At 47.4% G+C, this 12,810-nt stretch overlaps 1 protein-coding gene across 3 annotated transcripts in view; it reads left to right on the top strand.

The window, feature by feature from the left end:
• The window catches only part of SCN10A (sodium voltage-gated channel alpha subunit 10), a 92,514-nt gene that overhangs the window by 25,148 nt on the left and 54,556 nt on the right, over positions 1–12,810 (top strand). For 2 of the 3 annotated variants that reach the window (XM_047875007.1, XM_047875005.1), the window contains exons 5-11: positions 61–152; positions 2,160–2,351; positions 2,777–2,843; positions 6,267–6,408; positions 6,553–6,750; positions 7,466–7,636; positions 10,897–11,190. In XM_047875007.1, the coding sequence (XP_047730963.1) occupies positions 61–152; positions 2,160–2,351; positions 2,777–2,843; positions 6,267–6,408; positions 6,553–6,750; positions 7,466–7,636; positions 10,897–11,190 (1,156 nt within the window). The remainder of the gene's footprint in view (positions 1–60; positions 153–2,159; positions 2,352–2,776; positions 2,844–6,266; positions 6,409–6,552; positions 6,751–7,465; positions 7,637–10,896; positions 11,191–12,810) is intronic. The other variant, XM_047875008.1, reaches the window with a different exon arrangement.

Raw genomic sequence — 12,810 nt, 5'->3', positions numbered from 1 at the left:
TGCTGCATGCATTCCCAGGACCCTGTCCTTGAAGGTACTGACCGACTTCTGGTCCCACAGATACATTGGCGAAGCGATAGATCTCCGAGGGATCTCAGGCCTGCGGACATTCAGAGTTCTTAGAGCCTTAAAGACAGTTTCTGTGATCCCGGGTGAGCAGCTTTGACCACCAATGTGTTCATAGAACATATGCTGGTTTCCACAGCCTGACGTCCGTCTTTGATTTTTGCAAGAGCCCTATAAAGCGCCGGGGCATGAACTGTTGTCCCCCTGTAAAAGACAAAGGAACTGAGGCCCAGAGAGTAGAAAACACAATCCCAAGTCCTCATCACTATTAAGAGGCAAAATGTGACCTGGAGACCCGATGTCCCAATTCCTAGGCCAATGCTCTGTGCACAGTACCTGATGGCCTCACCATCAACAAATGACAAGGTCATGTCCTCATTTTTGTGTTCCTGTTGTGGGCTTCAGACAAGCCTCCAGTTGGAGGTCCTCATTTACATCCTAAACCAAAGGTGTAAACTTGGAAATAGGGAGGAAGGGAGCAGGCAGTCCTAGGTTCTAGTGGGTGTGTTTGCCATTTCCGTATACCTGAAAGCTTGAGCGACAGGCCTGTCTTTGGGCCCACACAGAGAAAAGGATTGGGCAATTCTTGATCACAGAGAATTCAGAAACAAAAGTAGTTCACAACGCTCACCTCCTTTGGCCTTCAAACCTCTGTTGTCACCAGTATTTCAGGGATGTGCCTCATCGTCCGCTGAGTTGGTGGAAAGGATAGTGAGTCCAGAGACCAGGCAAAGCTTAAGACAGCTTCCACCTTGTGGCCTGTTGGATTATCTCCCTTACCTCACCCCTGAGAATCCATGCTCTTATCTGGAAAACAGAAACGCTCAAACTATGGGTGAAGTCCTTTCTACCATTCTCTGTCCGGCTCTGCAGGGAAGGATCGGAAAGTCTTTGCCAACTTCTGGTGGATAAGCTTCCTCACTTAGTGCTGCCACTTAGTGTCTCTCTCACCTAGTCTTAGCCAGGAAAACCCTGAGTGTTGTTTACAAGACCTGTCCTGTCCACACTCCGTCTTCTGTCTCACCTCTCTCCTATATCCACCTTGCATCATGTTCTAGAATCCACCTGTGGTTCCATAAATGCTCCCTGCCTTTGCTCATCTCCCAGCTCTTGGCCATGCTGCTCCTCTACCAAGAGAGCCCTTCCCCTCTTCACTCAACTAATATTCCTTCCTCGGGGCTCTGCCAAGATTTGGCTTTCTCAAGGAAACCCTCTAGTCTCCCTCAACTTCCCCACACTCCACACCATCCCATCCCATCCCCACCCCAGGCTTCAGGTAGGGGTTGCCTCTGTGTGTGCCCACCTGCTCGATAATGCTATGGCACTTCCCCTCAGTTGTCAGACAACCCCACCACATGCCAGTGCCTTAGCCCCTCCTCAGCTCCTACCCCAGGGCCAACACAGGTAGTGCTCAATGGGTTATTTGTTAACCAAAATGACAAGACAAGCATCAGTCCCAGACTTCGCCCCTCCTCAGAGTTCTTTCTGCTACCTGTGAAGCTACTCTCTCAAAGAAGCTGATTTCATTTGCCATGGCTACAAATCCTCCCTCCTGAACCTTTACTGCCGGCTGTGCTTGTCCCTGAGGCAGCTCCTTCTGATTAGGTTTTTCCCTTTCTCTCTCTGTCTCCGCCATCTCTCTCTCAACACACACACAAAGGTCCGTGTGCCCCCAGCCTCAAGCTGCCTCCCAGAAATGAAGTGAGTATAGAAAAACAGATGTCAAATTATTAGAGTCAAATTAGAAGCCTCATGTCTAGTCTAGTGCCTGAAACATAGCAGGTATTCAACAATTATTTTTAAAATTGAATTTCTACTGTCAGAAGTGTATTATATTAGCCTTATGATGATAAGAAATATATCACTTGGGTCTCAGTTGTCTCATCTTTACGATGGGACAATAATCTCTGCCTCTGTCTCAGGGCTATTGCGAGGCTTAGATGAGGAGCCGGGCTTGGAACTGCCCCAGGGTTTGTAAAGTACCTCACACTTATACATGGTGAAAGGACAGGATGGTTAAGACGCAGACATGCCAGTGTTCTGTGTGTGTGGTACGTCATCCACGTGGAAGTGTTGCTATCATCTTTCCACAGGGCTGAAGGTCATTGTGGGAGCCCTGATCCACTCGGTGAAGAAACTGGCGGATGTGACCATCCTCACCGTCTTCTGCTTGAGTGTCTTTGCCTTGGTGGGCCTGCAGCTCTTCAAGGGCAACCTCAAGAACAAGTGTGTCAAGAATTGTACCGCTCTCAATGAGACAGGCAATTACTCCTCTTATGGAAAACACGAGTGGAACTTCTGCCAAGAGGATGAAGGTCTGGTTGGCAAGGGAGAGTGAAGCCCCTGCATACCTACATAGAAATATATTTTTGACTCCTCTTTCCTGCTTAAATGGTTCTCTTGAGCTATATTTTACTTTGGGGTCCCCATTTTCTGTTGCCCATGCCCTATTTACAAGGAAATGAGCTATGAACCTGGGCACAAGTCATTCTGCTGGGGGAGGCTCAGACTGAAGTCACTGCTCCGCTTTTCTCTTTCAAGATGGGACTTTTCTCCTTCCGAATGTCCCAGTGTGCCCACTGAAAGCACATAGCCAAGGGAATGCATCTTGCTCAGGCAGAAGATTTGAGAAGTGTTGCCTTTACCACACAAGGCTTGAGCTAGAGGGTTCAGAAGCATACGCAAGGCTTTCATTTCTTCCTTTCTTCTGCAGATTTCTACTACAATAAGCCAGGCACTTCAGATCCCTTACTGTGTGGCAATGGATCTGATGCAGGGTGAGTGCCCAACCCATGACAAAGCACCAATGCCCAGAAGTCCTTCCTCCTTGTCATCATCATTTTCTAGACAGGGACTGGTCTTCAGATCCCAGGGAAGGTGTAGAAATGAATAAGTCATGGCTTTTGTCATCCCAGGCTCAGGGGGAGGGAGTGTATGAGTTAGCTTTTGCCATGTAACAAATAGCCCCAAGATTTCTGTGGCTTAAAACACCAGCTCAGGATTCTGCACATCAGCATGTTGAGCTGACATCAGCCTGGTGTTTTGGCATTGACTGAGTTTAATCATACATCTGCAAATAATGGACAGATTAGCAGGGGGCCAGCTAATCTAGCTGGTCTCAGCTGGGGTGGCTTCTCTGTTCCATGTGGTCTTATACCCCAGCATGGTCTTATTCTCATGGCAGAGGCAGAGTGCCAAGAGAAAGAGAGGAAGTATGCAAGGTTTCTTGGGACCTAGGTTTAGAAGAGGCACAGTGTCACTTCTACTGCATTCTGTTGGCCAAAACAAGTCACTGCCCAGTGCAAATCCAAGCGCTGGGGAGATAAACTGTACCTCTTGATCAGAGGAGCTGCAGCATCCTATTGCAAAGAGATACAGATACGGGCAGGGAAATCGGCGTGGCCATTTTGGTAATCTACCCCAGGAAGAAACTAATACTCATTAAATATGTTTTGTGTCAAATGTTTTACGTTTAATCATCACAACTCCATCACATGGGTTTCATTATCCACACATGACAGAGGAAGAAACCTGTGTATGACACTTAGCCATTTCAAATTCTTACAGAGGCCAGATACATGACAACAAATGAGAGGATTAGGCTGGGTAGGAACCGAGCGATGACAGTTTGTGCCCCATCCAAAAGGGCCAGCCACCACCCAGTCCAGCTTTGGGTTGCCACGTGGAAATGTTGGTCCATTGCTTCCAGCTCTTCTAACTTTTAAAAGAGAGATAAGGAATTTAGATTTTTATGTGAAATCTCCCAACTACAAACATTGGCTACCAATTCCAAAAAATGTCTACATATTGTGGGCCAAACAAAATATTTCTGCAAGCCAAATTCAGCCTGCAAGCTGCCAGTTTGTGAGCTCTGATGCATATACATAAGGATGCTACCCTGTGAAGAAGCAGTACTGTGCTAGAGACTCCATGGGCCGGGGAAACACAGTGAGGTGATGGTGGGAGGCAGGGCAGGAGGCCAGGGAAGATTTCCTAGAGGTGGTGGTCGAGGGGAGCATTGAAGGGCAGGCAGGGTGTCTCCAGTTTGGTTGAACAAGAGATGGTTTGGATGGAGGCCATTCCAGGTGGCAGAACAGAATGTGAGACAAAGCAAGGGGCGCGGGGTCCCCTCAAGCTTGCCTGATGCTTTGGCCACTGGAGCGGGCATGAGCAGAAAGAGTTCAGGCCACAAATCAGCAAGGCTCATCTTTCCCATCTCCACAGCTGGGGATCCGAAGCCCTGAACCCAAATGACCCCACTCCCTGAAGGGCTAACAACTCCATATTGCCCATGTGGAGCTGAGGGAGACCTATATAGAGCTTTGCCTTGATCTGCTCACTAGAAAAACAATCTCAGATAGAGCTGAAGGATGGAGGTGGAGAATTTGATCAACATCAGCTCCTTGGCCTCTTTCTTCACAAATGCACTTGGCATTTGGTTCTTTGGCTCAGGGATGGGGTTGTTCTGATATCATTTGCCTTTGGCTTAAATCTAAACTGAAGGCCCCCTCAATTCCTTTTCTTGTCTGGATAATGGCATTTCTCATGGCGATGGCTCCAGAGTAGCCCAAGCTACTGTGATAAAGTTATGGGGTTCATCCATAGCCCCCCAACCCAGCTCCAAAAAAGGCCATATGTCCTGCTGGGCAGGTCCTGGCAGGAGATAAAGGGGTGGATAGGGCTGGGAAGGCAAGAGAGGCCCGTTCAGGATGATGGGTGGAGTGAGACTTCAACAGCATCCTGTGATGACAGAACCTATGTCCTGTGCTGGGCCACAGAGAAGCCAGAGCCCCGAGCAAAGGCCCGCACTGACCAGTGGCACTGTTCTCAAAGTGGAGACCAAGTACTAGGAAACACTTCATGATTTCCAGGATTCTTTCACATATGTTCTTCTAGTCCATTCTTCTGGTCAGTGCAGGTTAAAAATAACAGGAATTTTCATCTTCATTTCATATACAATATTTATGATGCTGAAGGCACCATGCAAGAACCTTTGTACTGTGGGCTCACTTAATTCTCAGAGCAATTCGTTGTTGATGTGTAACAGCTGTAGTGGGGTTTAATGGAAGACATAGACATACAGCTACCCTCAGAGTTAACAAGCAGACCTACAGATAACAGGTTGATTAGCTCCTCAGAGGGCAAAACAAAAGACTGTCTTTAAATGTGGGCCTACAGAGTCCAGGAACTTGCAAATCTCCAACCGAGATTGAAGATAGAGTTGGGATTAATCATAGTCAAGTTGCTGGGACCCTAATCAACTGTATGGGTCCCAGGATTATGTGTTTGCATGGATGTCTGGGATAAGGACAGCCCCTGAGACTGGTGTTGGTGGAGGCATGCTGGAGCAATAGAATCCCAAATTCCAAACAAGGAATTACTGTTTTCTCAGCAGAGTCATCCCACTGGGGCGGGTGAGAGCACCTCACATGCCTTGAGCTTAGACAGACTTCTTTACATCAACTTACTCCCTTATCGTGAGAGAGTAAAGAGTCAGTCCATCGCTGCCCCCCTCAGTACTCACGTGGTTATCTTCAATTTGGTCTTCCTTCATCAGTCAGTCTTCATAGGCTACTTGACAGATATACTCCTCCTTTTAAATAAATACACTGGCATCTGTATGGTTTCAGGCAGCTGACTTCCTTTTTCTGAACCTCAGCTTCCACATCTGTAAGAAAGGATTGTTAGGGTAATTAAATTATAGCATTTGTAATGCACTTAGGAGAGAGAGGGGCACATAGTAAGTGCTCAGTAAGTGGAAAGTATTGTTTTCATTATTACGTATAATTGGGGAGTAAGCTTGACTCCCCAGTGTGAGTCCTTTGACGGACAGGTTGGCAGGTGATGCCAGATGGCTCAGGTCTTAAGTCTGCATTATTGTACTGACTCTCCCTCCCCTGGTATGAACTTGCAGGGAGTTAGCCACCTTATGGGATCATGTGGAGGCAGTCAGCTGGCCTTCCCTGGCTGTACCCCTCTGCATGAAACTCTGAAGTGAAAGTATTACCATCCCCATTTAAATGTGCAAGAGAAACTGAGCCTTAAGGAGATCAAGGTCATCCAACTGATCAGAGGGAGGCCAGGTCTTGAGTTCCAATCTTTGACTTCAACGCCTATGGTCTTCCTACAGCCCAGGGCTGCCTTGCCCCCAGTAAACAGAGGGACTGTGCAATTGATGACCTTCTCTATTCTTGCTGCAGCCATTGCCCTGAAGGTTATTTCTGTCTTAAAACATCTGACAACCCAGATTTTAACTACACCAGCTTCGACTCCTTTGCTTGGGCTTTCCTGTCACTGTTCCGCCTCATGACACAGGATTCCTGGGAACGCCTCTACCAGCAGGTATTGAGCTGCATGCCCCCCTACGGACTTGGTTGGAGGCCAGGGAGTCAGAAGCATGCCTTCATTTTTCTTGGAAGAGTCTGGCAATGTCGGGGGCCCATGTACTCTGGATACAGATCTCTCTTCTTTCTCTTGAATCTGCAGACGCTGAGGGCTTCTGGGAAAATGTATATGGTCTTTTTCGTGCTGGTCATCTTTCTGGGGTCTTTCTACCTGGTCAACTTGATCTTGGCTGTGGTCACCATGGCATATGAGGAGCAGAACCAGGCCACCATTGATGAAATTGAAGCCAAGGAGAAAAAGTTCCAGGAGGCCCTCGAGATGCTCCGGAAGGAGCAGGAGGTCTGTGAGGGGTGGACGCTTTGTGAAATCTGCTGCAGGCTGAACGTTCTTGGGGAGAGGTCTGGAGAAGCCACTTACATTAAGGCTGTCATGCTACGGAACTGTAAGAACGATTTATTGTACCTCAAGCACCATCTTAGGTCAGGTTTTCTCAAAAAGGGAACTTGAATCAAGATCTTGTGCAAGTGATTTATTGAGGGGTGCCCTCAGGAAAAGGAGAAAGAAGGAAGCAGGACAGGAGATGAATTAAACTAGAAAGTGGCCTCAGCTAGAGACCACCTTCAGCCTGATCCCATGCAGAGTTCTGGGGCATGACTAGTACCGCAACGTTAGCCTCTCTTGAGACAAGGGGGCTGGCATTTTACACCCCTATGCCCGCCCCCAGCCAAATGTACAATGAAAGGAAATATTCTGCAGGATGCTGTAGCTGTGATCCATTAACAGCTAACACTCAAGCTCCTGAAGATGAGTGTACTGACCTGGTAAAAGGGATTTGGGCAGGGAATCAGCAGGACACATTACACGGTGTAAACGAAAGAGATGACCCAGAGGTGGCCCTTCCTGCCATGCCTCAATCCCACCACCACCCAGGTCCTAATCCTGACCCTCTCTGTCCTAGATGCCCTCACCTCCGTGACATCCCATGACTGAGGGGCACATTTACGCAAAGCTCAAGCACATATTGTTGGCTGCAGCTGCTGTTCTCTCTCTTCAGGTGCTGGCAGCACTGGGGATTGACACAGCTTCTCTCCATTCCCACAATGGATCACCTTTAGCCTCCAAAACTGCCAGTGAGAGAATGCCCAGGATGAAGCCGAGGGTGTCAGAGGGCTCCACAGATGACAGCAAATCACCCCAATCTGATCCTTACAACCAACGCAGGATGGTAAGGAGCTCAAGTTCGTGTTCTAAAGATTACCCGCCTTTGCAGCCGCCACGGACAATAGGTTGGATCGGGAAGAGGTTTGTAGCAGGCAGACAGCAGGAGGCTCAAGATGGGGAGGATGTTTTAGTAATCCAGACAGCACATCGACCCCCCCCCACCACACGGTGGCCTAAACTAAGAGAGGGGCATCGTGGATACGGAAAAGGGTTGGATTCTGACTTTTACTGGGGGTAGGGGACAATGAGACTGGGACTCTGGAATGTGGAAAAAGGAGAGAGGAGTCCAAAATGACTCCCAGTCTTCAGAATTGGGCAATCAGATGGGTGGTGATTCTAAGGGAGGAGCACCGGAGGAAGAAACCAGGTTTGTAGGGAAAGTGGTGAGCCCATATTGGACATGCTGACCTTGAGGTGTCCATGGACCTGTGGACAGCAAGCGTTAGCTTCCTTCTAACACTCTGATCTGCAATTCTGTTTGTGGTGCTGAAATCATTTACAAGCTTCTTTCTGACTTTTTGCCTCAGCCCCCACAACCCAGACTCTCACCTGTTGCTGCCAAAGAAGATTACAGCCCCCATCTCTGAGATACAGTCCAGCCTCGGAATAACTTCAGAACCTCACTAGACCCTGTAACAATTCTGTCCACCACCCAAATCTTCTGCATCCCACTCCAAGATTCCCTAGCCTCACCAAGTTTCCTCCCATCACCTCTCTCTCCCTTGGAAGTCCTGTGTATGGCAAACACGTCCTTTCCAGAGGCCCAAGAGATCATAATCCCTTTGTGAAAGAGCAGTTCCCACACTAATAGTATGGAAGAAGGGATCAACTGGCTATTTGTCAGGCCTCCTGTCCCTCAGTTCCCTCTCAGTCTCTTTTCATATGCTCATCTGAAGGACATTCTACTTTTTATAATACTGTCTCTATAATCCCCAGACTTATGTGTGCATATATGTACACAGATATACTCACATGCACACTGGCCTCAGTGATATCCACACTTCCTCATTCATCAGATTCTGTGCCCTTCCCTTCCTTGTTCTGCCTGTTTTGAGAAGCACCTGGCATGCACGGGGTACAATTCAGAAGACATTTCAAAGGGGATTTCACTAGGGCTCTGACAATCACAGGACAGACTGAATCATAGCCTCCATGGAAATGTCGATGATACTGCGAGTCGGGCTTCAACTCCCCCCATACAGTCAGCCTCACATAAATTAGCACCCGGCTGTCCAATAATTGGACACAAACACACCAGATGGACAGGTGTGCTCATCTCTCCAGCTAGGTTTACCTTCAAATGGGCAAAAGAGGAACTGTGTCTTGTTAATTCAACAATACTAGGTGCATGATGTGCACCTAGAGATGACTGATGGTCCATTTCCCAAGGACTTCCATTTGGAGGAGGCAGATATGTAAACAATTGTGTGCTAGATACTATATTAGGGAAACATACATGGTGTTTTGGGAATAGAAGAGGAAGCATCCACGCTTATGGGGGTGGAGGTGTATCAAGAAAGACTTCACGGAGGAGGAGATCATTGAGATGAATAGTAAATAGTGAGTAGGGGTTCCTCTAATAACTGAGGACTGCAGGGGAGGGGGGGAGGAGTATTTTCCAGGCCTAAAATAGAACGTATATGTGCCAAAGCAGGGAAGCACCCTTTGGGTACCTCTTTAATGCTAACTAAAGGATTGAAATTCATTCAAGAGGGCATCCCCTTCCTCTTTTCCCAGGTGCGTTCCTGTGGTAAACAGACCATCAGCAGTGTTTATATAAAGTCATTTTCCAAACAGCAGCAATGGGTGAGAGGTTAGGGGTAGCAAACAACAAGAGACACAGCAGAGGTTTCAGGGAACCCCCAGGACACAAGTTGGCCTGCTTGGATGATGCGTTTTAAGACAAGTCTAGTACTTAGATTCAGAAGTCATTGGCCACCATTGGTCAAACAGGTTAATTCTGAAATATTAGTTGGTGGCCAGGGAAGCACCACCTGTCAGACATGGGACCAAAATTTTCTTCTTAGTTTGTTTCATTTGTTTGCTTACTGCCCACCTGCAAATAACTCAGCCATCCCATTTTTAACAAGAATTTGCTAATTCTACTCCTTTACTTCAAAAGTGGGAAGGATTCGTGGGGTTTTATGAGTTTCATAATCCTTGGACATATATTCTAGGCAAAGAATGCTCTGTGTATGATACCAGGATTGCAATGATAGTTGCTGAACAGTGTCGGGCTCCAAATAATCCAAAAAGGAAACTTCAGTTCTGTGGGATAGGGGGATAAGTAAGGAGGACTCTAATTGACAAAATGTCCCAACTTTAGTAGTTTAGTAAATAAGAGGAATTAAGGAAGGGGGAACATTCAGCAGTATGACAAAGTTTGGTAGCAAGTCAGCGTGTAGATGCCTACAAATAGTTCATATGGCTTAGAATAGAACTGATAACTTGTTATGGTCAGGCTCCCACAGTGGTCATGGGCACTGGCCAACCCAGCATACTCACCCTCCAGGGGCTCTAGGCCTGTGAATTAGCTCCTTTTCTCTGGCAACTGTAAGCCTCGCCATTCCCTCAGTGGAAGATTTTGATGGGAAATGTTTATTGATTTGGAGGCATGGCATTATTCTTCCAGGAAATTAGGCTGCAACTCTCCCTTCAATCTCCCCATTGTTGACTATTCAAAGTTTGCCTCAAGGGATCTTGGAAGCTCATTACATTACAAAGCTCTTGTCTCCTCCTGCACCACACAAACTCTCACATTTGTATAGGCTGGATCTAATGAATTGCAGAACCTAATTTTCAGACAATAAAGTGCACTTGTTCATTCAACAAACCATTTACCGAGCTTGTTCCAATACTGGTGTGCATAATAGTCTCCTTACGTCACAGCTTTACTTGTGGAGCAGGGAATTTAAGACAGTTTTGTCCAGTCCTATGGGCTAAGGCTGTAAATAGCTGACTCGTCTGGGTGACAAGATTGTCTTCTGACATCCTTGGCCATCGTGACCTACTTGCTGATCTTAAGCACTCTGTAATCACTCTTGGCCTTTTCCCAGGCCATGTCAAAAATATTCTTTTCTCCTGTTCTCTTCCCATGTTTACCTAGAATACCCCTTGAATCTATGTCTTAAATTTTTTTCTGGAAGTTCATGAGAATAAGGGCAGGGAAATAGGAATGGGTGGAGGAAGTGTTGAGCTCCAGATATGCCTGCAGGATGAGCTTCCAGTCTGCCTTTTTTCCTGGTCCTCTGGGGCAATGCCCAGTCTTTCCTAGGTCTCACCTCTGGGAGGCGCCGGGCTAGCCACGGCAGTGTGTTCCATTTCCGGGCCCCTTGCCTGGACGCCTCATTCCCTGATGGGGCCACAGATGATGGAGTCTTTCCTGGAGACCGTGACAGCCGTCGGGGCTCCTTGCTGCTGGGTGGGGGTGCCGGCCAGCAAGGCCCCCTCCCTAGGAGTCCACTGCCTCAGCCCTCCAACCCTGGCTCAGGACTTGGAGAAGACGGACACTCCACATTGCCCACTGGTGAGCTTGCTCCTGGAGGCATCGAAGTCTCGGTAAGTTCGTCAATGCTCCAGATCTCTTGAGCTGCCCTCCAGGTGAGGGCCAACAAACACTGAGTGCCGCCCATGGAAGGCTCCTTTAGACAACATTGTGTCCAACATTTCCCCTCTATCCCCATTTTACAGACAGGGCAGGTGAGAGTCAGAGATACTGGATTTACCTGAGGTCAAACTGGTTTTCTGGCTTCCTCTGCAGTACAATAATACAAATTATTTTCCAGCTGATCCTTTTATTTTTTTCTGTGTTCCTCTGTCTCCACTCCCTATTACTGCTTTAGAGACAGGCCTGCCTGGTTCCTGGATGAGTATGAGAAAAAGGGAAGGTTCTTCTCTTTCTGCTTGTAGCTCTGTGCGAACTATGCTGGGTTTGGCCCATGGGACCCAGAGAAATCCTGGGAGGTGCTCTGGATAGATATTAGCAGAAGCAAAGTATCCCTTGCTTTACTCAGAGAAGCAATAACTTGCCAAAATGTACAAATTAGGCAACAGTGACTAACTGGTGTGCACTCTTCATAGAATAATCACAGAGTGCAATGGAAAACCAGGGACTCCTCATTGGATTGAGAGCTGTGATTTAATTTGAGCTCTCCCTTTAGTTTCAGTAATGATGCTTCCAGTGTTTTTCATTTGCCCTCTCTGGCTAGCCAGGGACCCAGAGCAGTTCTCAAACAGACTTGTAGACTAACCAGGAGATGGCTCTCCTGACTTGGATAAGTCCTACAGGGTTACCTTAGCTCCATCTCTGATTGGATGCCATGTGATCCCAGCAAGAAACAGAAAGCACTCCAGTGGGCAATTGGGGGAGAGGTATGCACTGGGCTTTGAACTGAGAAGGGACAGTGAGGCACTTAGAGATGAGCAATGGTGGGAAGCTGTTATATGCTTAGGCTGAAGTGGTGAGGGGAAGGACCAGAACCAGAACCCAGCAAGAACTGGGAGGTCCCACAGAACTTGTGATCCAGGGGGGAGGTCAGTCACAGCGCTGCAGGGAAGAAGCCAGGTGATAGTCCCTCTCCTTCCAGACTCTGATCTTCTGTCTGTGCCTCCCATTGGCCAAGCCTGACCAGAACGAGAGAGTACAGACCACCTTCCCCAGGCACAGGGCGGGGTAGAGAAACTGGAGAGTGGGTCTCCAAGAGCCAAGAAAGAGTCATCAACAGAGTCCAAAAGTCAAAGCCCACCTGCAGACCTCTCTTGGAGTTGCTTTAACACTCCAGAAAATAACTCATTCAGGAATTTCTCCCTAGATTATCACCTCCCTAGATATTCTGACTTTGATTCATTTTAGTTAAGTTATTCAGCTAGTGTAAGATTAACTCTTTAAGCCCTCTGTGTCACATGGACGTGGGTTTCAATCACAGGTTTGCCATTTACCAACTGAGTCACCTGTAACAAGCCCCTTAAATTCTTCAGGCCTCCAAGTCCCCCATTAAAAAGGTTTCTAAATAGCTGAAGGTTTAAATGGAATCATAAAGTGCCTGCACTGATACACATTTGCCTGAAAATAACAATAGCTATGCTAGCATCTCTTGTTGAGTCCTCATGGTTGAAAACTTTCTGAACATTCTTTATATGTATTAAAATACTTACTATCTACCTATGAACTTCACCTAT

Source organism: Prionailurus viverrinus, chromosome C2 (genome assembly GCF_022837055.1).
Source record: "Prionailurus viverrinus isolate Anna chromosome C2, UM_Priviv_1.0, whole genome shotgun sequence".
Classification (NCBI taxonomy): Eukaryota; Metazoa; Chordata; class Mammalia; order Carnivora; family Felidae; genus Prionailurus; species Prionailurus viverrinus.
This window is presented reverse-complemented; position numbering and strand designations above follow the sequence as displayed.